General features: G+C 42.0%; 2 protein-coding genes across 4 annotated transcripts in view; one reads left to right on the forward strand and one right to left on the reverse strand.

The window, feature by feature from the left end:
* Positions 1-16,551, reverse strand: part of C8H10orf71 (chromosome 8 C10orf71 homolog) — a 74,790-nt gene extending 58,239 nt beyond the window's left edge. For 2 of the 3 annotated variants that reach the window (XR_004418599.1, XM_033066671.1), the window contains exon 1: positions 16,335-16,551. The gene's annotated coding sequence lies outside the window, so the exon portion shown is untranslated. The remainder of the gene's footprint in view (positions 1-16,334) is intronic. The other variant, XM_033066673.1, reaches the window with a different exon arrangement.
* Positions 16,552-19,397: 2,846 nt separating this feature from the next.
* The window catches only part of VSTM4 (V-set and transmembrane domain containing 4), a 29,398-nt gene continuing 21,072 nt past the window's right edge, over positions 19,398-27,723 (forward strand). The window contains exons 1-2 of the mRNA XM_033066561.1: positions 19,398-19,498; positions 24,670-25,068. Coding sequence (XP_032922452.1) covers positions 19,447-19,498; positions 24,670-25,068 — 451 coding nt within the window. The 5' untranslated portion in view covers positions 19,398-19,446. The remainder of the gene's footprint in view (positions 19,499-24,669; positions 25,069-27,723) is intronic.

Below are 27,723 nucleotides of genomic sequence, written 5' to 3' on the forward strand. Positions count from 1 at the left end.
TTACCTGGATACACAGTCAGGCACTTTGTAGGGCTGGCTGCCCTGTGCAGCTGCCCCACAGCAGCAGCACTCCAGTAATAAACTCCTGGGAAGATCCCACACAAGGGATCCAGGAGCTGCTCAGCTGCTCCCCGCTCTGTGGCAAGGCAAACTGGGAAGCACTCCAAATGACAACAGTCCAGTGTCTGCAGTGCACTGGGATGCTACCCAAAAATGCATGGCTTGCTGCTAGTGGATTCCTACCTGGCAGTGACAAGGACATCTGCAAGTCACCACAACAGCCACAAGCATGCATTTGTTCTGTTAATTCACTTAGGAAAAACAGATGCCTCCAAAGGTACAAAGAAACATCCAGTGAAAGAAAAGTTAATTGAAAGGACCTTCAGGAATGTAACTCCAGCATCTCCATTAATCATTTTCTAGAATTCCTGTGATTTTTATCTGAGTATCTCCCCACTCAGCTTTTACAATGATGTTTTACCTGAGATAATCCAGGTAAAACCAAAGCCAGAGAGTTATTGTTAAGCTGTGATTTTTCTTTCTTTTCACAGATGACATCAATGCAGTAAGAAACCAAAGTACAAGAGATCAATAACTCTTGCAATCAACAGTTACCTGGTCTGAGGATCAATAGAAGTCTCTTGTGCACTGGCAGGAATCTTACCTATACCAATGCTTTTCTTTGTTCTTTAGTTGAAAGGCTGATTGATTGTTTACAGGAAGAGCTTATAGTGCAGCTAACTTCAATCACCTACACCCAAGAGGTGCAATCCTCCCATGTATATGAAGGAAACGTAGGAGGAGAACAAAATAATTGAGTTCTGTTCACTAATAGATCCTCTTTATTCTGTGATAAGTATAGGACTGATTTCTAAAGTCAGTTAAATACCAGGTAATCAGAAAAGTGGCAATATAATTCAGCAGCAGAACTCATGGTCACACCAATATTTCTAGATAAGTAAATAATGATTTCAGCAACTTGGAAAATCATTCATTTGGGGTTAAAACAAAACAAGGCTTCTGTATTTATTTCAGGAAATACATGTTTTGTGTTAGTAAGAAAACATTTCATTAATTTAAAATTTTATCTTTTTTAGATCTAGAACTGATGTCTTCTGTATGTGGTAGTGATGATTTCAACGATTTAAAATTAATGATGGCCTTTTAAAATTTAAAATTCCTTTTTAAAATAATGTTTTTCATGTTCTGTTGACACTTCATGTCAATACTGTACAAATGAGCTAATATGTTATTTCCAGAATTTCCCTATCCCTATTTTTTAGTATAAAACAAAGCACTAAGTTCAATCAGAATTTGCGAATAATTTCAATTTCCCAGCACCTTCATTCTTGTTCTAACCTTATACATTCTGATGGACTTGATTGCATCAAAATTGCTTTGCCTGGCTCCAATTACAAGCTTCTTATGAGAAGAAAAATTCCAGTTTTGTTTCAGAACATTTAGAGTATTGTAAATAATTTAAAACATTTTAAACCCAAGTTATTCTGTAAACATTTTCCAACCTTTACCCAAGCTTTGAGTCAGTGGCTGGGTATCAGTTCAGAAAACAGTGCTGTAGATTCTATTTAATTCTGTTTAATCCTCTTCTTTCAAGAATGCTGTATATAACATACTGTCATCACAAGGTGCAAGAAAACATGAAGATTTTTTATTTCAAGCCAGGCCTTTCTTTCACCTTGTGAAGACAGGGCAGCCAATGTCAGCTGTGGGAACTTTGGGAACTCATAGCCAGCATCCTCTGCTATTCCTACAGCTTCTCTCTAGCAAACCCAGCAGAATTTCAAGGCCTGGGGGCCTCAGGTAGATGGCATGCCCAACTTAATTAAATAATACCTCAATATTGCACAGGCAGAGCTTTATGTTGTAGCATTCCAGGATGACTCCAAACAGGATGTTACACTATTTTATTATAACTTACCATTGTCCAGATCCAAAGACCACAAACTGTAAATAAATAAGGTATTCATAACCTTTTAGCTCAAGCCAATGTCTATAGACATATGGGTTTTTAAAATCTCTCACCTTGCATACATTCCTGAAGTTCACTTTTATACCTGTTTCTGCTCTCAGTGTGGTACATCATAATAAAGTAAGTTCTTTCCAGCTCTCCACTAATATAAGAGATTTAATCCAACTTAACAAAAAAGCAATTGTAAGACTGAAGTCTGACCTAGAAATTCTGAATGTTATTAAGAAATATCACTCAGTAAAATGATGGAGACCAGGGCTTCCTATCCACTAATCAACTTTCAGATCAGGCAGAGCTGATGTGCTGGGTCAGGGACTTAGAGGAAGCATGCTGTTAGAGCATAAGAGCAGATATACCAGAAATTTGTTTTTATAAAGAATAAGCTACTGCTGTACTTGTAACTGTAACTAAAGGGATTTCAATATGGGCATTTTTTGACTTTCACAAAGCATGTCATTTGTCAAATGTGCAAAGGAAACTGGATAGTAATTTTCCCATGCATTTTGAACAACAAAATGTAAAATTTATTTTGACAGGAGAATGGTATATTGGAATACTTTCCCTGGTTTCCTAGGTGTCTGTTACCCATGTCAGTAGCACTGCAGTTCACTAGCAGCATTTGCTAACAGATAAACTAAAGCAGTAATGTGATACTTGTAAGTAATTGTGTGTACATGAGTAAGTGAATAAAGCATCTTGTAAGGTATCTGTTAATTGATTTGCTTCCTGTAGTATCATTTTAATTAAGACTTGGAACAGAAGAGAGAGCATGTGGTCAGGGAGGAAAGCTATCACCTTCCCTTATTTGTGTGAACAAATGTTTCAGCACACATCATTCCAGTACACTAAGGGAAATAAAGCTGAAAATAAACAAGAAATGTTAAGTTACAAGCAGTAGAGGAGAAAGGCCTGGAGAATTAAGGTTGGTAATCTTGATCAGGCAAATGTGCTGGGGTGGTGAATAGATTACAATTTCTCAAAACCTTTTGGTGTGTGCCTTGGCTCCCTGGGAATGGGAGAAGCATGAGCAATACTGAGACAAGACAGCTGGGCACAAGAGGCGTTCACAGCTACTGCTTCTGCTGCCACTGAGAGGTTTGGGCACACTTACACGAGGCTGCAGCCTCTTGCCACCTCAGGGAGTTGCTGCTTTGCCCATTCCTACAAGCAGCTTTACCAGCACCCCTGGGAGCATCAGCAGCTCCTAAATTCAGGCCAAGCTGCACAGCAGTGCTTGGAAATAATCAATGAAGGAAAACTAGATGAGAAAGGAACATGTGGTAGGCATTCAGTCAAAAGATTGAACAAAAGATGCTGTTAGCTCCATGAATTTTTGCTGAATGATTCATCCCAGGCAGTCCACATCCAGCACAACAGGCTGGAAGTTGTGTATTCTCCTGTTTGCTGTCCATGCCAAGCACCCTGCACTCTCCCTGGGCTCACGGGCATTCCCCTGAATGGGGAACGGTGGGAAGCTCTTCGGAGTCAGGCTTTGGACACATGCCCCAGCAAGTCATGCTGGACCTCAGCCCCTTCATAGCAGATGTTCAGCAACAAAATGATGCTGTGAATGGAGTTGTTCAGAAGAGCAGACAGTTGTGGGCACAAGAAGTGAGCTAGGAGGTGCAGGCACAGCAAGCATTTCTAAAGAGAGAACGACACAGCATTGGCTTTAATCACAATGCAAGTGCCCCAGCAACAGTGAGATCATTCAAGTCAATTCCTTCTGTCAGCTGCACCAGTGCAGATCAAAACTAACTGCAGGAGTCACACAGCTTGGTGTGGCCCTTGTTCACATGATAATAAATCAGGCAAAAACCCACTGGACTCAGTACATCTGCATGGATAATAAAACAGTGCCTGTGGGTGGAGTCCTGGAATTCAGACCCCAGTGATACAAATCCATTCTGATAGTATGAGAAAGAGGAGAGTCTGATTCAGCTCCTCCCAAACAGAAAGGATGGCAAATGTCAATAGTCAAAACATTTGCAAGATGAATTTTTCTTAGCTTCTCTCATGCTTGTAAATGAAAATGCAGATCATTTTTGTCAGGAATATTTTTACTGTTTCCCACAACTGCGCTTACTCAAATAAAAAAGATTATTAAAATTCTCCAACTCACCAAGCAAATAGGGGAAAACACAAGCAAAGAAAGTACCTAATTAGCAGACCTGATGCAGAAAGAATGTTTGTACTATACAAATAGGACCTATAGAGGATTCAAACTTCTGAAAATTGCTCTCATAACACACAGGGAATATTACAATAGCCAGCCTAGGTCTGACAGAGGTCAAACTTCTCTGATAGCCTCTTTGCCACAGCAAACATCTAGATGAAGCCTAAGAACATTGCAAGCATGTGCCAGCGCTCTCCTAAAAGACCCTACTTCCCTACAGCAAACTTCTTCTCAGAGTCACTAAGCCAAAAGTATTGAATTTTTTGTTTTCTGGTGTATTTTAATTCCATTGCCAGATGTGGTTAATTCCATAGATACTATATAGTTGCACATAAAAAATCACAAAGACCTTTGCCCTCCCTGTTACTACATCAGAGAATTTGTACAAATTTTCATGCTAACACATCATGAAAGCAATTCACGTAGTCCTAAGAAGGCATGTTCACTCTGAACTGAGAGGGGACACGAGACATGGAGCAGCCTAAGTGCTGCAGCAAAGGCCAGGATCAGCAGAGCAAAGAATATGAAGTTTTCCAAGCTCAACGTGGGTGAGCTACCTAGTAGACCATCATTCTTCTCTACTACTGCCTCCAACAAAAATGCTGCTTTTGGAATGGTTAGGTGTTAAGTATTTCACCTTATTGAATATATACGGTTTCAATTCTCATATTTCTGGCTTTAATTCCTGGACAAACCTTGTGCTTTCACTGACAGCTGCACTGAAGGGAGCCTCAGCAAAGTCAGTGACATTACACTGGGCTGGAACACGGTGTGAGCTAATAACAAGCCCAAATGCATGATAAGCAGAGTGGCACAGTGCATACATTCTGTCTTCTGCATTCAGACAAAATGTATGGCTCGTGTTTCCTGCCCCACGCCCCTCTCCATGCCAGAATCCACAGGCTGCTTGCACCCCTCACACCACTGCTGATGGGGATCTGTCCTGATGCAGACAATCCACAAGACCTTTCCTTTACAGATCAGATGCTATCCAGAACTATCAGAAATCTTCCTCAGTCAATGGGCAATTAAAACAATTACCTTTAATCATATTCTTCAATTACTCCACAGTATTGAGGGAAGACTCAGAGGGCTGGGACCAGATGCAAACATATTCTGTTGTGATTAAAACTGACTGAAATACTCCAATGAATATAAACCAATGACTGTTCACCTGTTTTGGGAACAACCCCTGTATGTTTTAAGCTGCTTCATATTTAAACTCATTAGAGTGACACCAGGGAAGCAACAGAAAGCTGTGCTGAGTGCCCAAGGGCTCCTGAAGGAACCCCTTCAAAGGAGCTGCTACCTTGACATGCATACAAAACATGAAATAGCTACTCAGAAGAAAAGGCCAAAGGGATGCAGTGCCCAAAGTAGGGCTGGAATGGCTCTCAGACACCTCAGGGTTCCTGGTGTGAGAAGATGACTGGATGTATGTGGTATAGGACTATGGATAGTGGTAGGTTCACAGAGATTTGGCTGGCGATGCCTGGGAAATTGCTTTTTCTTATAAGCAAACTGATGATATGAAGGAGAACTAAATAAGAGAGAGAACTAACTGATGTTGGGAAGGGGTAAAAAGTGATTGCAGAGGAAAAGGCAGAATATGTGAACTTACACTTGTGTCAAATTACTGTTTTAGCAGTCAGAACAGCAGAAAAAGCAGAGTGGTGCCAACAGTCATGATTTAATTTGGGAGTTTTGCACTATCTGATACTCTACTTGAGATGCTAAGTCTTCAAGTCATATGGCTGTGGCAACACCCACTATAATTTCAAATACACCTTGCTTTTGAGTACATTATAATACAGATCTAATTAATAACATTTTCCAAATAATATTAACGGGACAATAACTCAAATCTAGTTCCTATTACAGCAGGATCTACACATACAAGATGGTGCAAATGGAAAATTATTCTCAAACCCATGTGATGTAACATTAACATAACCAATAAATTTTTGATTCAGATCTAACAGCTGTCAGGCTTTTCAAACAAGATGATGAAGCTGTGACTGGACCTTCTGTGTGAGTCATAAATGCCTTCCTACTATGACTAAAGGAAAATTAAAAATACATCTCTTGTTGATTATTCAGGGGAAACCGTTCATTGACTGGTTTATCAGGCATCCTTCTTGGGGAGGTGATGTTATTGATCAGAATCAGGCTGAGGCTTTGAGCACGTTGGGGAAAGGAGTGCAGGGCAGCTGTGAGAGCAGCAAGGCTCATCTCCAGCAGCAAAGACACCATACAAGGATCAGGGGGAATCCAGAAGGGGTACCTGGCCCCAAACCAAGCAAGAGCTGTAGTTCTCTGCTCCCAAGCTTTCCTACTATTATCTATTATCTTCTCCTGCATAATTTGTCATAATCTCTGACTCGTCAGGCCAATTAATCATGCTTCAGAAAAAATGAGATTTCTCACAAGGAGATTATCTGTCTCTGACAAACAAGGGATAATTCAATTAGCTTCCTTTTCTAAACATTTAGTAACTGGTTTTGGTAAATTAGTCCTTTTTGTAATTTAGCTATAATTTAGGAAGATTTAATATGTCATTAGGCACACTGAATTTTGTGTTAATATAACATTATGGCTGAGATTTTAATTGCCCCAGAGTCAGGAACTGTATACATAAATGGCTTGATTCCCACATGGAAGCAGCTGATAGGAAATACATAGAGCTCCACAGAAATTCTCCTTAAAATCCCTTCTTTTAGTTAAGCACATGCTTAAGGACTCTGGAGAATAGGAGGTTTTCTCTGACTTGGGTAAGAACTCCAAGAATGAAGTGTAAAAAATAAATATTCACATATTTATTTGCAGAATTTCTACACACTACAGAAATTTATGGATTTAACTTGGATTTAACCCTCTTCACAGTTCTCGAAGTTCCTGTCTCCCATCCTGCAATTTGCCGGGAAAATCCCAGTATCTAGGAGTAGTACCCAACCGTGGCCTGTCTGATGAGAATTTCTTCTGTTTCATTCTGGAAACAGGCCTTTTAGTCCTTCTGGGCATTGCCAATGGATACTAATGTCATGGCATTAAAGAAGTCGATGCAGCTACATGCTGAGAGTAAAAATCAGCGTCTTTGGTGTTGGGGGAAAATGAAGAGAAAATCAAAGCAATTAAATTGTATGGATGTTAAAAGGCATAAGTGGAGAAGCAGATTTTAAAGCAGTATTAATTGCTTTACCACAGCAGGGTCAACCAGACTTTGCCTGAGCTGGAAGTGAAGAGTTAAAGCAGGCTGATCCCCACACACTGCTGGCTGCACACACAGATCCAGACTGCTCACGGGAACAACTGAGCTCAGGGTATTTCCCAGTATACTGAGTAGTAACCTGCCCATGGCACATCCCTTCAGAGCTCATGTTTGACTCATGGATTCACCAAAAAGTGCTATGATTTGGAGAATCTCTTATTTCAGGGAATTTTGGAGCTCAGGCAGCCTCCTGTACCATTTGAACAGATTTGCCAATTTCTATCAGAACTTGACAAAAGAGCAGAAGCCTCCAAGACATTTACATTCCAGCATGCTTCATGAAGGCAAGCAGCTAGAAAAAGAAGGCACAAAACCCCATTTCAAGCTTTTTCCCAGGCTGGGACCTTCCCTAGATCTCTCTTTGCAGGTTACCTGATGCCTACTAAGATCCATGGTCTTATTTAGCAAACATAACCAAGCACATAATCAAACCTGTTGAGAAGCTGACTTCATTAGTTCTGTTTCTCTCACAAGACAAATCTGCTTACACTGGAAACATACAGGTCTCAGCAGAAGCAGCAGGAAAATGGTCACAACTAACACCAAGGCAGTCCAGCCCATCAGACTGGCACACGCCGACTCTGTGGTAAATCACACTGATGGAAACACTATGGTGGTTATCACAGACATTTTTATCACAGCCTTTCTGATTCTCAGCTGGAATGACTGGTACCCATTTACAGCCAAGCTGACCATGAAAAGCCTCAAAGTAGCACAATCTGATTCTCTACCTGTCTTAAAAACAGTCATCACTGTCATGACAAGGGAGCTTATACCTCTGTCAAAATGCCTTATGTTGTAACCACTCTGCCACCACCCTTTCATTTAGAGAAAAATAGGAATTTTTCTCAATTTTATTTTAGGGTCAAGATGCTGCAGGATTCACCAGATGTCATGCTGTTCACTAGTTTAAAGTCCTAAATTCATATTTGAAATAAATTGTATAAAACTGAAGCTTTTTCATGAGTTATTTAATGTGGTAGTAGGAGGCATGATTCTGCACTCAGCTGTACACCAGCAAAGACTGGGAGTAACTTGATGGAATTACTGCAGGAAAGAGCAGTACAGACAGGAGGAGACTTCAGCCCATGCATTTTTAAATTTAAAATATTCCTATATTTAACTGCAGTTCCAAATTCAATGCTTATTACTGTTAAGGGATTTCTTAGGCAAGGATTGAAGCCCAGCTGACCTCAGCGGGAATTTTGCCCAAGTAAACTTCCCATTGGAGTATGCAGTACTCTTTGTATGCTCACAAGCATTAGCAGAGACCAGACCCACTCCTGAGGACTGTTTCATGAGCTCTCAAAGGTGACATTACCAACAGAGGTGAAGCTTTAAAAACTATTGGGACAGATTCCCTCTGTGCCTTTTTGGCCTGCACAGTGTCCATTAACACTCTGCAAGCAGCTGAGATGAATTCACAGCCCTGGGCTGCATTAAGCTCTTTTAATTTTCCTCCTCCACAATGCCATTGTGGGGCATAAAAGCGAGGGGTGGAAAGGTAAATGTCCTGGGGAAAATGTGCCGACAGCATGTGTGCAGCTGTGCCTTTAAAAGCTGCTGTGTGAGATGTGTAGAAGGAAATGCTCAGGTCGGTGGTGCTCCATGCAGAACAATGCTGACACATTCAGAGATCACATTTACAGCCTGTCAGGCTCACAGACTTGGCCTTAGCTCAGGACAAAGTACAGAGAGAATCAAAGTATTCTGCAGGAATGAATAACAGAGGGGGTAAACTCCCTACTAGTGAAAAAAACCCCTCAGAGAAGACCTGCACAGTTTCTAGAGCTACAATGAATGCTATCAGAAGGATACTGGGCAGAAAGTCAAATTATTTCTGATAAAAGTTGGTTCTCAGTCACTTGAAGTTTTATTAGCCAAGAGGCTCACAATGAAAATGGATTGCAGAACCTTAAGGAGGACTGCATTCTGTGAAAAAATGGAGCAAGATTGTTTCAATGCAGGGGGAATGGAAAGTATTAAAGGAGCTTGTAACAGACCTAAGACTTGATAGATTAACATTTTTTTTCTGGAGTGGGGAGGAAGGGGGTTTGGGAAGCATGGCAGTTGACTAACCCTGATAAGAGCAGAGTTCATCACTGGTGTGAAGACACACAAACACAGAGAAGCCAGAGAGAGGATCATGAAAGACCCAGAAATAAACTCTGGCAAAACATCTGGAATCTGACAAGCAAAGGAAGTCACCCAGACTTAACTGAAGCTTACAGAGTGCAGGCTGCTCTGGTACTGTGGCCATGATAGCAGGCAAACACACCATAAGTAAAGAAATAAACACAGGACTTGCTCATGGCATTCAGAGTACAAAACAACAGTATGTGACTCACACAAACCAAAACCATGCCCAGAGCTTAAAACTAGATTAGAGCCACAGTTCTGGGTGAGATGGCAGGGAAGGCTGGCAAGTTCAATGATGACAACACCAGCACTGCTGCTTCTGGAGATGTCTGGACAGCACAGCTATAAAACATGATTTGGCTGCAGCTGTGGGCTGCTCAATAATATTGCGTCTTTTAAGATTCAGTGAAGAAGGAAAATCTTATAGCTGATCTTAACATTCTAAGTCTGGCTAAGACAGTACACTCATCAAAGAAGGAGTGACCAAAACAACTAGAAAAGCTGTAGTGACATTTTCAGGTAATTGGGATGTTCTCAAAGAAGGATGAGCAGTGCTGAAAGGAATATTGCTCTAATACACAGTCTCCCAGGAAAACTACCCTTGTAAAGAGAGGGCAAGCTTAGACACATTTGTCTAGGAAGGCAGGGAAAAAAATATCAGTGCAGTTGTTAAACATTTGTTCTGGCTGATGAAAGGGGCAAAACAGACAGTTCATGGAAAGCCAGGATATCCCTGAAGACAAATACTGATTTGTGCAAAATCAAAGTAAAACTCAGGGCATTATAATTTTTAAATTTAAAATTCAAATCTGCTTTTGCACATCTTATTAATCCAGATACTGTGCAGCATTTAAAAATGGAAATATCATTGCTAGAAAGAACTACAGATGCTAATAATTAGTGACACATTACTCACATTTCATTGTAAAACAGATGTGTGTATTAATCTAAGTATAATGACTAATATAACATAGGCCTTTGACATATATATAAGCATAATGTTTTCTGTGAGTCAGTGCTTTAAATATGGTTTTGATTTTGTTTACTTTCCTAAGTTCAGTGTCAGAGAAGGAAAGTATATTTGTTCCAGGCTAACAGATCAAAAGAAGCAGAGAAAGTCTCTGGGTATTATCAGAAACCCGTGTTTTGACAGTAGGCATTTTCAATGGGTCAGTGGAATGTTATGATCTCCAGCTTCACTCAAATTACATCTTTTTAATGATAATACTTCCTTACTCTGAGGCTATGCCACAAGCAATTATGGAACATTTTGGAGCCTGCATTGTGTGTTATTACTTTCAAAAGATAGTATCCTACTTCCTTTTTTTCCCCTATAATCTTTTTTTTTCCTTCAGAACCATGTTCAAATACACTCCTTTTGGAAAATTACTTGCCTATAGTGTGGGTCATATTATGGTCATTTAGCACTGTGATCATTCACTCTCTGGCTACCTTTCCAGTGTGTTGGCTGCCTTTGCACTGAGGAGTCTGAATAACAAAAACAAACAAACAAATCAGACTTCAAGAGCAGAATCACCAGTAGACATTTAACAAGATACTACAAGGTACAAAGTACGTTATGTGCCAGTTGAGCAGAATTTAGACGCTCTCACTCACCTACCTGATTTAAGTTTAGAGGTTTCCTAGATTCTAACAGAGACTTCCCTTAAAGATCAGCCTGATGTCTGTAGGGAGTCCCAGAGAAGGAGATGAGTTCTCCTCCTCTCCATCTGTGTCTCTGCACAGCCACTCAGGCACCACAAACCTCGCAGCCTGGTGAAGTCAGTCTCAGGTGTGGGACACCCCTCAGCAGCAACTCCCCAGCTGGAAGACCTTGTTATCCTTGCTCTGCACAACATACATTTTGATAAAATTGCAGCTCCAAGAAAGTGCTCTGTTTTTCTAGATATTATCCCACAAACGCGTGAAAAGCAACTCAGCCACTGCTTATTGGCACTCCTCATCAACAATCCCCATCAGAAACTTCCACTGCTATTTTTAATAACTTCTGACAGACTTTAACCATCAGAATCAAAACAGTCTATGCACAGGCTCTCCACAAAGAGAAGTTTTGTTTTTCCAAACTGTGCAAATATTAGTATTCTCTTTAAAACAAACAAACCAGCCAATCCAGCACGGAGCTTTGCCAACATCTGACTTAACATCAACACAGTACACTTTGAATACCTTCGTGGGCGACAAAAATAATTTTTCATTTTTCCAGGGTACAATCCCGAGTTCAAAGCTGCCTATCCCAAGCCATAGAGAATCATTCACACAGGTTTCCTGTCACTTAGAGAGTGCAGAGGAAAAGCCCTCTTAGTGCGGTACAGAGGAATTTGATGGATGCTCACTTGTAATTCTGCCCACGTCCCAGCTGCCCTGCACAAACTATTGTTCCATGTAGCCATGGAGCCAGCAAATCAGACCAGACACAGTCAAAAGGGATCTGGTTGCTACTTCACCACATCAAAATCACTAGTTTTTAATGGGTCAGGACCTCTCCTCTTCCATCAAACAATGAAGATAATTTGGCCCCTTTTGAAGGCCTGCTGGTGAAGCAGGTATCTTCTTCCTGTTTTAGGAGACAAATTTTATCTATTGCCTTCTCATGTAAGGAGAGGAACACAGGGGGAAAACAATCAGATCCCTTTTTTCAATAGGTAGTGCATATTTGAGAGCTTATCCAAAGCAACTTTTCAGACAGAAGAAATACAAGCTGATTTGGCGATATGACATCCCTACATCTTTTCCATGTGGCCCCAACAATGCTAAGAAAAATATCTATTTTTGGTTAAGGGATGTATTCAAGCTTATGGTATGTGCAGTATGTGAGATGTGGCTTCTTTCTCTGCAAAGAATCATTTAACAAATGGCACCTGCACTTCTGTACTTTGAAAAAGAGCAGTTAACATTTTCTTTTGCTCCTTATTTTTACCTTTAAAGGAAAGAAAATGAAGAACACAATATTCAGTACCTGGCAGCTACATGAAAGAGATGCCTTTAATGTGCTGCAGCATCTGCCCATTTTTCACTTATATGCAGTATTGAGGAACATATGTCCTCATCTACAACATGAAAGACAATCTACTCCAAAACAACCAGTATTTGAAGGACATGAAACAAATATTTTGTTTATTCAAAGCTGGGTCAAAAATTCTTCAGAGAGATCATCTTAGAAACACAAGTGGATATTTGGATAAATACTTTTTCATTATTTCCTTGCTCAGCAGGAAACATAACCACTTGTCTCATCCATAACTCCTCCTAAGGCTCAGAGGTCGAAGTTCAACCACTTCTCAAACTTACATAGCATACAAAATTCGACTGAAGTTCCCTGATTAAACTGTCTCTGAGAAAGATATTTACTGGAAGAATTCCTCAAGAAACAGTAGGCTTTTACTTCTGTTTTTAAGTTTAAAGGATCTGGTTTAAAATTAGCAGCTGCCGAAGTGTAGCGACACCACTCCTGACAACAGAGCAAAAGTGCAGCACATCTTCCAGGGACATTCCTGAGGTTAGGGAAGGATTCCCTGCTTTTCTCACAACAAACTCTGCGCTGTGAGTATGTGCATGGGTATTTTGTTTTCAGCCTGGAATTCTTTAAAAAACTCAAAACTCAGAGTCACAGCATTTATTATCCAAATAAGAAATTTGAACAAGGATTTATTATCCTTAAGAAAAGCAGAAAACTCTTGGTGAACATGGTAGAAAATGGAGATCAGAGGGCAAGATTCTATCTATGTCCAAGAAGGACAAAGTAGGTCAGAGACAAAATGTTGTTATTCCTTGGGATGTGAAGACCTTAAATGTTGTTTTCTGTGGTGTGTTCAAGGATTTAGTATTTCTACTAAAGGAACAATATACAGAACGCATAAAGCAGTCTCAAAAAAACAAGGCTAGAAAAGGTCTTTAGATCTCTTTTAGGCCAACATTCTTCCCTTTATTCACCTTCACCCAAACCTTGCATTCCACAGCCATTCAATTCTCTGCTTGGACACTACTTCAGTCTTTCTCAATCCAGGTGACTGGGTAAGGGTAGACCAGAATTAAAAGGAAGGGGGAAGGGGTGCATTTCTTGTAATATTTCTGGTTTCTGAACAGAAGCAGGTAGGTCAAAAGAATTTATGTGGAAGCATTTATTCTTAAGATACATCGAGGCTAAATGAGATAGTTTGGAAAATTTGTTGAAGAGATGTTTGAAAACTTAGGACAGTAAATTCAAGCATAACCCAACAAATCTGACACAAGTACATTACACCTTCTGACTTTAGTTCACTGCTTTTGTGGGGTGACTTTCCAAGAGCCATGTAGCAGTTGTTCGACCATCCCTGAGTGGGTACAGTGATTGTTTCATGATCTGCTTCACCTTAAAATGTTCTCTCTCCCATCAAGCTTTATTCCATCAGAAACCACATCTGGCACCATGGGAGCCACCCTGTCCACAGAGGAGGGATGCACTGGGAAACTTCTGTCTCCTCAGCCCAGAACTAAGTGACAAAGGAGCACACTGAGTGGTTGGGTCTGATCAGCAAGGCTCTGAGACACATCTTGCTGACACAGCACATGCTGCAAACCATCTGAAGCTGGAAAAGTCTCCTGGGAACATAGTACTGTGTGTTTGCCCTGCCCTTAAGTATTTGTTTATTCCAGTCACAGTCAGAAAAAGGGCACTGAGCCAGAAAGATCACAGCTTTGCCTCAGTAGAGTCATCCTTATATCAGTTAGTCCTTCAGAAAGAAGATCCAGAGACAAATTAGGGACATATAAAATATGGTGCCAGAACAGGTTGTGTGGAAAGCGCAGAGTGAATTCCATGAAACATGACACTTCACAGATAAACCACATCCTACAGTCCTTCAGAGAGACTCGTCCTTCCCCAAACCTGTCTGCAATACTTACTGGGGAGGAAGGAAAGCCAGAACTGGCGATGGCACAGTGCATTGTCAGGACAGCTCTCACTGACTCTGTGCTTCTGGAGTCTGTGCCCTCTCTGAGCTGAGCAGAGTGGGATCAGCAGGCTCACAGGGGGCAGCTTGAAGTCCTGTCAGTAATGTTGTAACTGGGACAGGGCCTAATGAGAATGCATAGCCAGAACACATTACTGCACTGAAAAGCCTTTGAAATCCATCTTAGCAGGACATTTGCTCATCTACTGCCAGAATTAAGGCCAGCTAAAAGTGACATTTCAATATTTTTGGAGAACAGAACTGGAGCAGCAATGGACTTTGTAATGGTTCCCAAATGACACTGCCACCTACCTCTGTGAAGCTGACACTGCTGTATGAAGCTGGAACTGTGTCTTCGTACACAAGAATCACAGTAAGACTCTTCAACTCTTGCACACACCTAACTATGTAGGAAGTACACATGACAGAGTCTCTAAACACTCTTGTAAAACACCCAGAGGTCTCATTTTTTCCTCAGGATTAGCAGTGCCCTGAAAATTGGAATGATCAAACTTGAAGCAAAAGCTAAGAAAAACATACTAAATCCCCCGTGCTTTTGTGCAGTCCCAAACATAATCATAAAAGTAATAACAAAAGTCAGTTTCCTGTACCAAAACAAAATGTGCTCTTATTTGAAGAAAGAAAAAATGAAAAATACATTACAGCATCAATAGTAAGGATTTCACTTCTCCATTAAAGTATGGCTGAACAACAGCCACAAAACCTCAGATCCTACCCAGACACATCAGTATCATTCATTCATAACCCTGAAAGAAAAAAAGGAAAAGAGAAGGGAAGAATGGGGAAAGGAAATCTGCAGTTAACAACATCACCCTACCTATCTAGATATTTTCCAGTCAGTGAGAAATAAATGGCCATAAGAAAAATACGATCAAAGCCCCAAACATTGTGTAAACATTGCATGATGTTCAGAGACCTAAAATGCATGATGCTTGCAATTTGGAAGCTCTTACATAGTGTTTTTTTTTCTGTTGACAAGGAGCTGGGTTCACAAAATAGTATTTTCCACATGCTGGTCCACCAAAGAGCCATAGAAAAATACCAGGGGCAGAACTGCATTGTTCAGAAGTTCTGGATTGCTACAGTTCAGAGGCAACTTGTCTCATTAAAGCTATAAGAAAATTTGGATGCAGATCCAAACACCCTCCATGCTTGGCATCATTGAATCAGTTTGGATTTTATCCACCTCTAATCACTGAACATTCATTTTTAATTAGGATTCCTTGGGCCATGGGAGCTACCAGCTGCTGGATTCTGAAAAAGACATGCCCCATAACTCATGTCTCCGATGGTAGGTTCCAGGCAGGCAGAGAACATCTTTGGACACAGCCTGCATGAGGTGTGGAAGGGTGATAAGCTGCAGTTGCCCTGAGAGATGATGCCCAGATGAAAGAAGAAAAGTTCAGAGAGGCAGTTTATTGCTGCAGGTGGGGAGCAAACTCCCATACATCACTCAGAACAAGCATAGCTCTCCTTAACAGCATATCAGGTATGAAAGCAGGAGCCCACCCAGCCCACCAACACATAGTGAGAGCTGCAGCCTTGAGAAAACCTTTTTCCAATGCTAGAGCCCAGCCAAAGCAGCCCAGTGTGAGTTGCAGTGGATGCCACTGTGTCCCTGTGCCACACTGCCACAGTACTGTACGGGCAAGCCACAATCCTGCTCACAGGAATCCTGCAGCACATTCTGGAGACAGATTAGGGAATGAAAGACCTTTCAAAAAAAGAAGGAAGGTTAAGAACAGCCAGAGAGGGAGAACAGGACAGCAGAAGCCAAGGGGCTGTGGTTACCTCTCCTGACAGATGTGACTTTGCAGGGAGGCAAAGGGGATTTGCACAGCAGGTCTCACCCCGAGCGGCTAAAGCTGATGATTCCAATAACACTGCCCCAGGGAGAGAGGGGCTCCAGGCTCTGCAAACAGTCGGTCTGCGCTATGTCAGCTGCACTCGAGTGCTGAGTAGGCACTTTTCCCCTCAGAGCAGACCCATTCAGCAGGAAATGAGGCCACATGCGTGCTGCCAGAGCTGAGAAAGCCATATCCTGCGGGTCAGAGGCTCCGCTGGCGTGCGTCAGCACACTTCCAGAGCGGCAGAGAGACGGGCACTGTCTCACAGAGAGAGCTGTGTGAGCCTGGGGGAGAACAAGGGAATTGGACCGCATGCTCACTTGGCCTCTGGGACTTTTGGTGCATGGGGAAACTGTGACAGTATCAGGTAAGAGATAGCAAAAACCTCGCAAAAACATCTTACAAAAGCAGAAACATCTCAGCAGCAACACATGGGTGGAAGGGATGTAATATTTTAACAGCAAAGAAAGGAAAATCATACAATTGCCACCTTTCGTGCTGGTTGTCCCAGTTCCAATAGCAGACCCTTCCAACAGAGGGACAAAGGAAGGTTGCATTTCACCCACCTGCAGCCCACAGGTGGGAACCAATTTGTGAAGTCAGCCTAGACCACTTTTGTACCCTTGGAACTTCAGAATAAATATCCCTTTAAGCATAAGAATCACTTTTTATGTTTTTATGTTGTTGAAGAACTTTCAAAACGGAGCAGTAAAAGTGATTCTACACAAAAGACAGAACCCACAAAACAGAGGGAACTGTCAAAAGTACAGAGATCACAAACTCAAAACAGAAAAAGTATGTTTTCAGTAAACTGTCAGGCACGAGAGGTTTCAGAAGTCCAGATGTGCCTTTGACTCTTCTGTCTTCTATCACAGGCAAATATATCATGTAATGCCTTCTTCAGTTAAATGATCTAGTTCTGTCCCAAAGCTTGTTAGGGTTATTGATGCAATTAAAGGAACTGATGCAAACAGGAATGGGGACTGTTGGTAAACGACAAACACTGATATGATTCTCACAGTGCATCTTCCAGCTCTGTAGGGCCCAAGCACTCACATGAGACCTTAGGTAGCCCTTATTGATGTCTTTACACCAGTATTTTTACACACCTTTAAAAGATTAGCAGGCTGAAGGAATTTATGAGAGACATAGAGTGAGGCATGAATGACCCTAGCAGAATTATATGAGAAGGTTTAAGATGTCCATCAAGCCTAATATCTTCTCTCAAACAACGGCAAGGAGTAGATGCTTTGGAAGGGTATCCAAAATCAGTCGTCCCTGGTTTCCTCTCTATTAGCAGTCCAAGGACTTCCTGAAATGGAGTTTCCATCAGGACCATCAAACTACATAATTGCTGGTAGAATGTTTTTGGTGTATTTGTCTGTTTGTTTTTGAATCAACTTATCTCTTTGATAGGAATTCCCTTTGCTGTGTTAAAGGAGTAGATTTGAATCTACAAATTTTAATTACCTCCCCAGGCAGTGTGAATTTCAAAAACTGCTTCTGCTTCCTCAAGTCTGCTGATTGCTCTGTGCATAATGCAGACCTGCCACTCTCTTGTGAGAAGTGTTTGTTGCATGGACACAAAAGTCTCTCCCTGGAGGAAACAAATGACAAGATTTTAAAGGCAGTTTTCAGTCTCATAAGGATCAGATTTAGCATCAGCTAAATTATCTGTGATACTTAAAAGTAGACATGTATTATCCTGTCTGAGTGATTACTAGGAGAGGGGTGGAGTAGCTAAATCTGTACTAATTGCCCTATCCAGAGAAGCAGGAATGCCAATGTGTTTGTGTCATCCACACTTCATGCAACCTGAATATATAACCCATCATACCTGCTGGAAGAAGTATTAAATCCATATCTGGGGAGATTTGTAGGCTTTCAAGCGATAAACATTTCAAAAAGAGCACAGGGGAAAGGCGGGAATGGACTGCAAGGAGCCAGCTTCCCTTGTCCATTCTGTCCTGGTGCTGTAGTACCGTTTGTGAAGACAAGCACAGTAACCTTGGGGTGGTGCACCTTAAGCTACTGCATCAATTAATTCAGGATGGTTTTAGAGAGGTTGATTGTCAGTGGTGACAGAATCACAGAATCACAGAATGACTGGGTTGGAAGAGACCTTCAAGTTCATCAAGTCCAAGCCGTGCCCTAACATCTCCACTAGACCATGGCACCAAGTGCCACATCCAGTCTTCTCTTAAGCACATCCAGGGATGGTGACTCCACCATCTCCCTGGGCAGACCATTCCCATACTTAATCACTCTTGGTCAGTAGGTGCTGTCACAGCAGAGGGCAAACACCAGAGCACTGTGTGAAATGTCCTGGCACAGGTGTCCTAAATGCCTACAGCATTTATTCCCATGCCTGCTGATGGGCTGCTCCTTCCTGCCAGACCTTGTCCCCAGGCTGCCACCACCTGAACCCACGGAATGGGAGATAATGCGAACTAGAACTGCCAGGGAATGGTGGTCCTGTTCCACTTGTGGAATGGGATGAGTGGAATGTACAGGAGAGCCTGCAGAATTGCCAACACGTCCAGCAAACCTGAGAGGGTGCCTAATACAGCCTTCCCCATCTCAGCAACCTACCCCACAGCCTCCAGGTGCCAGCCTGCTTCACCTGCTCCTACAGAGGTTTTCTGTACTCGGGGAGGGAGGGAGTTTCTCATTTCCCATCGACACAGATCCGTGTCCTTTGGGCAAGGTATGTGTGTGTGTCTCTGTGTGTGTGTGTGTAGAGGATCCCGGAGGCCACAGATGGAACATCCCTGTCTAGCCCCGATGCCACCCTGCAGGCACGGGGCGGACACGGAAAGGGGGCGAGAGAAAGCGGAGAGTTGAAGAGCGGCAGGACGCTGAGCAAAGGAGTAGGGAGGGAAGGAAGACAGAAAAAAAAAAAAAAAAAAAAAAAAAAAGGAGGAGAAAGGGGAGGAGATGAAAAGCAAGGGGAGAAGGGAGGACCGGGCGGGGAGGAGGCGAGAGGCCGGGGAGGAGAGGAGGGCGGCAGCTCGGCAGAGGGGACGGGACGGGACGGGAGCGGCGCCCCGCGGGCCATGCGCCTCCTGGCTACGGCGCTGGCCCTGCTGGCCACGGCCTCGGCCCCAGGTAAGCGGCACCGACCCTGCCCGGCCCGGCGGCACCGACCCTGCCCGGCCCGCTCCGACCCCGGCTCCCTCGGGCAGCCCCGCCCGGCGGCGCGGAGCGGAGCGGGACCGGGACCGGGACCGGGAGCGGGAGCGGGACCCCGCGCCGGGCCGGGCTGGGGCAGAGCCGGGCTGGGGCACATCCTCCTCCCGGGATCCCCTCCGCCCTGCCCCGCTCCGCCCGGCTCCCGGCAGCCCCGCTCCTTCGCAGCGATCGCATCCCCTTTGGAAAAGAAAGCCCTTTCCATGCCAGTTCATGCAAATGGGTCCGCGGCCGTCTTCTGTGCCAGGTTAAGCCAAAGCAAAGGGAACCTTGGCATTGTTTTTTCCACAGGTGATCCCCTTGGCATCTGGTGGAAATGGAGCCTGTAGGTCACTTGTAAAAAGCGTCCTCCCTTTAAGTCCTTTATGCCTCCAAAAACAAAGGTGTGTATTGGACAGCCCTGTGTGTCCTGAAGCTGCAGAGCAGACACAGAGTCTGGATCTGAACTTCAGGTGCAGTGAGGCTAGAGGTGTGGGGAAGCCTTGCTCATTCAAGGCTAATGAAAGAGTTGAATTTGAGCTCCACTGCAGAAGGGCTGGAGGTGGTGGAGGCAGAGGTTTGGTTCAAGTCCATCTTCAGTCAATGCAGAAGCTTTCTCTGAGGGGGAGCCTCTGACTTGTGAAACTTGCAGACAGATCTGTTCAACTGAAAACAGCTGCTTGTTTTTTTTTGGTGCTCTTGCTAGCCTTCTCCTAATTATTTTCATTTAAACAAAGAGTTTTGCTTCTTCCTGGCTCATCTGCCCTTTTTAATTATAAAGAAATCAAACTAAAGCAGGCTTTGACAGTAGCACAGCTTCCCTGAACAAACTACAACACAGATAAAAGCCGTCCCGTATGCAAAGCTGAGATCAGAAGGTAACCACACTGGTCATATGCCCCTCTAGTCCCCCAGATACCCCTGTGTCCTTGCAGCCCTGGAGGTTGGGGTCTAGATTCTCTGTGGAGGAATATACAACACTGTTAGTATACAACACTGAACCTGGACTGTGAGCAGCTGTGCAGGAACAGCTCCACTCCCATCTCAGTAACTGAGGTTCTCCCCCAGAACCACAGCCAGGCTGAAACCGCTCACCACATCTACAGAGCCAGTGGCCACCATAAGTCCTTTGGCACTGTTCCAGTAGACAGAAAGGAGAGGCCCTGGCATAAAAAAGTTTCTGGAAGTGTACTTTGGTACTCCTGACAGTGCTGTTAAAGTGTTTTGCTGTGTAATATGGCAGACAGCAAAGTCCAAATCCAGCTAATTCTTGGACTTAAACTGGTGTAAGCAGAAGTGGACTATTTTCAAAGTGGGATTTTTTAAAACAGAGTTTAGGCAGCAGTCAGCTTTCGTGACTCCTCACAGGCTACTGAGACATGCTGGTGAAACACACCAGAGAAGCAAACAGCTGAAATGTTGGGATGGGAGCAACTACACAAGCTCATTGCAAAAAGGAGAGAAGTTTGATGGTTAAGCACACTGCAAAGAAATCACCAAGTGTCTGACTCTCCTTCCCCTTTCTATAAATAATTTCCCTTTCCAAGCAGAAACGAGACTGAAACTCTTGTGGTGAGCTCCACCTGAATGGCTACATCATAGTATGGTGGGAAGGCAGAAGAAGAAAACAGTGGTTCCTCACTTGAAACAGCAATCTGAAGTCTAGAAATTCAGAGCTGTGTTGGCACACAAGCCTGCTCTTAAGTTGTGAAGTCTCCTGCTCTTGGCAAGGAGCCCTTTACAAGGGTAAACCTCATGTTGGGGCTGACCAGTGCCTGCTAAAGACAGGAGGAACATGTCCACTGGAGTCTGGGAGCCTTGAATGAGGGTTTTCCTTTCCACATGGGAGGTAAATGAGCTATTCCCTTCAGAATCCACTGTTCCTCCTCCAATGGCAGTAGGAGGATAAAGTCAAATGGATATTGGTTTTCTGCTTTCTATAAAGCATCACCCAACCCTGTTCAACCTGAGCTGATACCATGATAAAAGCAGCGTGAGATTTCCAGAACTCTCCCCATTGCTGTACTTGTGCAGCTGCACCAGTGGGAGCCACAGAGGGAAGATAAGGAGATAGGTTTCCACTGATCAGAAACATGAAGGATTTAAATTTGATATGTCCCTGTAAAAAGGCATGACCCCAGAGGAAAAGTAGAAGCCTTAGGTATAAAATACCCATGTTTGTATGAGTGCAAACAACTAGAAAGGGATCAGAGTCTCCATGTACAATGCTGCTTTATCTTCTCACAGAGGCTTCCATCATCACCATATCTGACTTCCTCTGTATTTTCTCTTGGGTACTTCTTGGCACTGTGTTCTGCCTAGTTTGGAATTAAGCAATGAGCTTTCTGCCTTTTATTTTGAGAGTCTGTTTCACAATTACTCCTAGCCAGCTTTTTCAAAAAAGAAATTCACATGTCAGGAAAATGACATAATTGTTTTTCTTTACAGTTTTCACGACATGTTCATAATTTCAGTTGAAAAAAGGTCTGTGTTTTTCATTTACCCAAACCATAATTTTTAAATGATCTATTAAACATTTATTGCCTAAGTACATTTGAGGACCCACAAAAGTGTTGAAAATATCGAAGTTATTCCTTATTTCCTAAGCAGCACAACCTTCAAAATTTAATCTTATTTTGATGGCAGAGACAGCCATTTATTGGCTTCGCCTCTGCTGGTTAGGCACCAAGGCCAGTAAGTCCAGAGAGTAATAACTGAAGTTTCATGCCTGGAAAGCTTTTGGTGGGATTCAGCCTTAATTTTAAATTTCAATGTCCTGTTCTACCTCTATGCTTTCTACAATCCAAAATAAGCTCTTTCTTTAGCATTTGCATGAACTGCAGACACAAACATAATGCATGAATAATTCTATCAATAACCTCATCCATGCTTAGCTGTAGTTTCTGCAAGAATTTTTTTTTAAAAAGCCAAACAGTTCTTTATACAAAATATTTTCTTCTTCATAACAAAAAAATAATGTCTAGTTGGAATAAACATGCCATTCAGTAGAGATTTTGACTGAAGTGGCACAAAATAATTACCATACTATTAATTTTCAGAATTCTTCTCAGTTGCAATGCAACTTCTGTAATTCAGTGGATTTACTGTAAGGTAATATAATTCACTGCTTCATTTCACTGCTTCACTGGGACCATAAACCCAGTGTCTCTGCCTCCAAAACTCCTTCAGAAATAGAATGGAAATACTTTACTTGCTTATTTTGAAGATAAATACATGTTTGTGTTTCAGGAGCTGATGTCAGACAATAGTCTCTGCCAAAACGCTCATCCCCTTTGTTAAAATGTTCCTTGCTGATGTGCTAGAAAAGTGTCCAGAACTGAAAAAAATCATTCTCCCAGAGTTGCAATTCTCATTAGTATTTGAGTGCAGTACAGTACTCACATAACAGGAAGTTCACAGTTTAGAGGACATTTCATGCTTTGCAGAGTGCTTGCAGGGAGTGCTTGCTCACTGCTGGAATATGGTTCTCTCTCCAGTGGATGCCCTCACACTGCTAGATTACACATCACAAGTCATTTAGGGAACACATTGCCACAATATACTATTGGTCAAAAATAGATCACTCTCTGATATGACTAATCAGGACATTCTTAATGTGCATGGAAGGAAATAAAATGAGTGTTGATTCCCACGCCTCAGAAAATCAGTCCAGTATAAATCAGTTAGGTCAGGAAAGGGAAATCTTCCTCTAACAAACAGCTGTGGACACTTTTTTCAGCCTTCACCTACACTAGCTATTATTAGAAGTAAAGCAGAGAGACAAAGAACTGGTCTAAGTGATGGTTTAGGATGAAGAACATTAAAGACAAGAATCAGAAATTAATGGTAGAATGGAATAAGCACTTGTCCCGATATGATCTCATGTCATATTTTGTCATGCTAATAATGTCAAATTAATTTGAATTTGTAGTCAGAAAAACTAGTCTGATGGATTTAACCCTGGTTTGAGATGACAATTTGATTATGACATGGAGAACAATGCTTAAAACAGAGGACATGGGGAACTGTAGGATATAGAGAATTCAGTGGTGTGCCTGTGATAATGTAGGGAGCAGTATGATGTAAGGTCTGCACAAATGATGTCTGAAAGAAGTAGACAGAAGCATGCACACTGAAATTGTGACCTTATCAAATCAGCACAAGACGAGGACAGCACATAGGAAAAACTGAGGATGGGGTAAGTGGAGCAGAAGTTTGTACAGCGAAGTCACGTACTTGGGGATTAGTAAGAATTTCTTTGGTACACTGGTAACTGAACCACAAATGACAGAGAAGGGAAAACACCCAAGTGTGCTATTCATTTATAACCTGACATATAATCACATATGAAAGTATCGTGAAAAATGACAAGATAACTTTGGGATATACCAGGCAAGGTATATCACAGTCAAATCTGGGAAGCACTGTGAGTATTCCACAGGACACTGAAGAACTTCTTTCCAGACACTGCCTATGACTGCAGTCAATTCCATTAAAAAATAAAATTAATTACAATCAAATCCAAAACCTAAACTGTAACCAATGCAGAGAAGGGCTGTTAGGGTGAAGAAGGAAGACTACTAGAAGAGACTAAAAGAGCTTGTCTTCTTTAGCTCAACAAAGCAAAGGTTGGGCCAGATAATTGCTTTGTATATGGAGTCAGGAAGTAAGCTCTACAGAAGAAAACACTATTTTAGGCTTAAAGCTGGCATAGGAACAAATGGTCATAAACTGGCTATTGAAACCATTTAGCCTGGAAGTCCTAAGAAGGATGCAAGCTGTTGGAGGGGCTGGTCACAGAACAGCTCTCCAAAACTGTTCAGACTAAATAAAGATTACATGAAGTTGGGCCTGTGACACTAGCAAGGTCTCCATGTCAGCTCTAGGTTGTTGATTAGTGACAGAAAAATGCTAGAGCAGAGTCACTGAAGGAGGGCCTCATGCCATCATTCACAGAGAGGCAGATGATGTCAGGTTATCCAAGGTCATTACATTACTGCACACTAAGGAGATACCCCTGGTTTGTGTGCTGTGGGCTTGTATGCTGGGACAGATTATGGTGCTGTCGTGCCAGTATGGAGGATTCTCACCATCTTTTCTTTCCTTTACAGATGTTTGTGAGGCTTTAAATGTGACAGTCTCTCCTGGACCAACAGTGCAATACTCTGAGGGGGATAATGCTACCCTTTACTGCCACATTTCTCAAAAGAGAAAGACAGACAATTTACTGGCTGTGCGGTGGGTCTTCGCTGCATCACCTACCCAGGAGCATCTGATGATCAAAATGACAAAGTTTGGGTCTGTCCAGTATTATGGAAATTATACTCATCATTTTCACAAGCAAAGACTTCATCTTCTTAAAGAGAAACATGGAACTATGTACAAATTTCTTATTTTAAGCCTTCAGCAAACAGATCAAGGACATTATATATGCAAAGTACAGGAAATTGGCAAACACAGAAATAAGTGGACAGCATGGTCAAATGGTACAGCAGCTACTGAAATAAGAGGTGAGAGATTACTGATTTCAGGTCTGTGATTTCTTCTTGTCCTGTCATTTCATCCATAAGACATTTGAACTTAGGTTTTCTTCTCCTATCCACAGATTACACTCAAAGATAATCTAATACTTAACTTACATTTTGTCTGTCTCTTGGTGTTTCCCTTGCTCTTAATTCTAGTCTAGCAGCAGTTGGTAAGTAGCACTTTTACCATCACTTCAGTACTATTGCTCATACCCCTTGCAGCCAGAAAGCAGAGCTAGAAAAGCAATGGTCAGCCCAGCAACAAGTGGCAGATGTAAACCAAGCTGAAAACAAGCCATCTCTTTGGGATGGATTAGCTCAAACCTTATGCCACCAAAACCCACACTTTCAGAGATGGGTGAAGTTGGATTTTGAGAAGAGACTCCTTTGAAGAGGTGGTTTTGCTTAGGAGCTGTGACATCAGTGTTAGGTGGCAAATACCTCCCTGTTTGTGTCTTTATAAACAGAAAAGTTGATTTCTCCCAGGGACAACTCTAAAAATAATGCCAGAAAGCAGTGTGGAGTGTTTTGTCATGCACTGAGTGATGTAAGTTCCCAAATGCCTGTAAGTGAAACATGGATTTGTCAGGAGTTCTTAGGGAGGGAGTGGCATGTTCCAAGTAAGTGGCAGCAGAAAAAAAAGCAATATAAAATATTGTCACATCACCTGTCATGCCCCTCCTCACAAAGAGACACTCCACATCTTTCATAGCTTCTCAGGCTATTCTAATTATAACACTTAAACCTCTCATTACTTTTCACAGCTGAACGATGGAGTTCAGATCAATTAAGTTATTGAAAAGAAGGAAATCCGTAATTTTTCAGTCCAGTCCTTAAATAATATTCCCCCCTGATTTTTAGTATGAGTCATGAATACATAATCAGAATCGAGATTTGAGACCTCATGACTTCATAATTTTCACACTGTCTGCTCAGCTGCTCTCCAAATGCCCCAAAGCAGAGCAGGAAACCTGAGATGAGGGATGAAGACTGGCCAGCCTGTAGAGAGTTGTGGACACCCTATGGGGATCTGAGGCATATTTATTCTAACTCTAAATCCAGATTAAAGATACCAAAAGATATCTGAAATATTGCATATCTTTAAATGTCATAGCAACTGTTTTACCACTTCAAGCCTCTTGCCTGGAAACAAAGGAGCACCTTTGCTCACATTGGCTAATGAACCCTGAGTGTGTGGTACTTGCTGCACTTGAGAGGGAAGGTAACTCTTTTCCAAGTACTGATAAAGTTTCCAGTTTTCCCAACAGTAACACTTGGGCTTTTCAAGGAGATTTGATTCCAAACACATTTTGTATTTTGTATTATGAACAGTTACACTTTTTATTGCAAAGGGATTTACTTATATTACAGTTAGACCCAGGATGCAACAAAAGGAGCAATACAAATTGCCTGAAGCATTTGGATACTTAAGTTGTACTGCTTGTTTTTATCAAATAAGGTAGCAGTGTTCCACCACATCACAGTTGCTGTGTTGCCTAACATTTTGTTCCAGTAATGCATCTGCAGTTATGCCCACATTTAAAATAGTATTTTTATGCAAAAGTACCAGGCAAATTTCTTAAAACTCAAGCAGAGCCAGAAATAGAGTAGTCCTTTTTTTTTTTTTTTAAATTTTATTCATTCATTCATTCACACAGGAAGAGGAGGTTACTGTGCAAGACACAGATTTCCAGGGAGAAAATAAAAGGACAATTCTGCTTCTTCAAAATGTAACTTGCACTTGAAGCAAGTTGATAGCTGGATCTGTAGTATCTACAGATTAATCTATTAATTTATATTCAGATTTTGTTATTTGCTAGCAAGTTTGCTTGTGTAAATTTGCCTAGGCCATTAAGAAGTTGCAAATACGTTTTGTTGCAACACATTAATTTGTACAAATACACACATTGGACATACAGAAAAACAATTGAATTACAGGCTACAGTTCCTGTGTAATGATGACAGTTAAATTTTAGCTACATATCTGCCTCCTGCGTTAGGGGCAGAATACATTTCTTTGGAAAAGAAGCCTTGCTGTGGAGGTGGTGTCCTTACAGTTCTCTGTTCCTGCACTCATGTCAACTACAGCAACTCTGTAGTGTTTGCAGAAGGTCCAGAAATTGGAACTGTTGCAGTTTGCCCCTTTCAGTGTTGTGAATACAAGACATCAGAGAGCATTTGTAAGAAGGCAACTGTTAAATCTTGTGAGCAAAATCAAGGGAAATCCATGTGCCAATGTTGCCAAGAAGTGTCCAGCCACACAATGTCTTCTGTCTAAGAGAAGGTCAACCTTTTCCCCTTCCCCCATATTCATTAAAGGCATCTCCTCCTTTCCTGCTCTTGTGTCATTAATGTCAGCCTAAAGCCAAGTTAATTATAATAAAGAATGCACCAAAACCTAGTTTATCAGAGATAAAAAAACAAACAAACAAAAAAACACAAACAAAAAAACCCCCCCACAAAACCAAAACAAAACCCCATAAAACCCCAAAAATCAAAAAACAAAACAAAACAAAACACCCCCAAAAAACCAACAACAACCAAAAAAACCCCCAAAAACAAACAAAAAACCTCACAACAAAAACATGGTTCTTCTACTCCCTTCCTGTCAGAAAACTCAAAATAATCAGTATTCTTCTC

The sequence above is a fragment of the Catharus ustulatus genome, chromosome 8, assembly GCF_009819885.2.
Source record: "Catharus ustulatus isolate bCatUst1 chromosome 8, bCatUst1.pri.v2, whole genome shotgun sequence".
Taxonomy (NCBI): domain Eukaryota; kingdom Metazoa; phylum Chordata; class Aves; order Passeriformes; family Turdidae; genus Catharus; species Catharus ustulatus.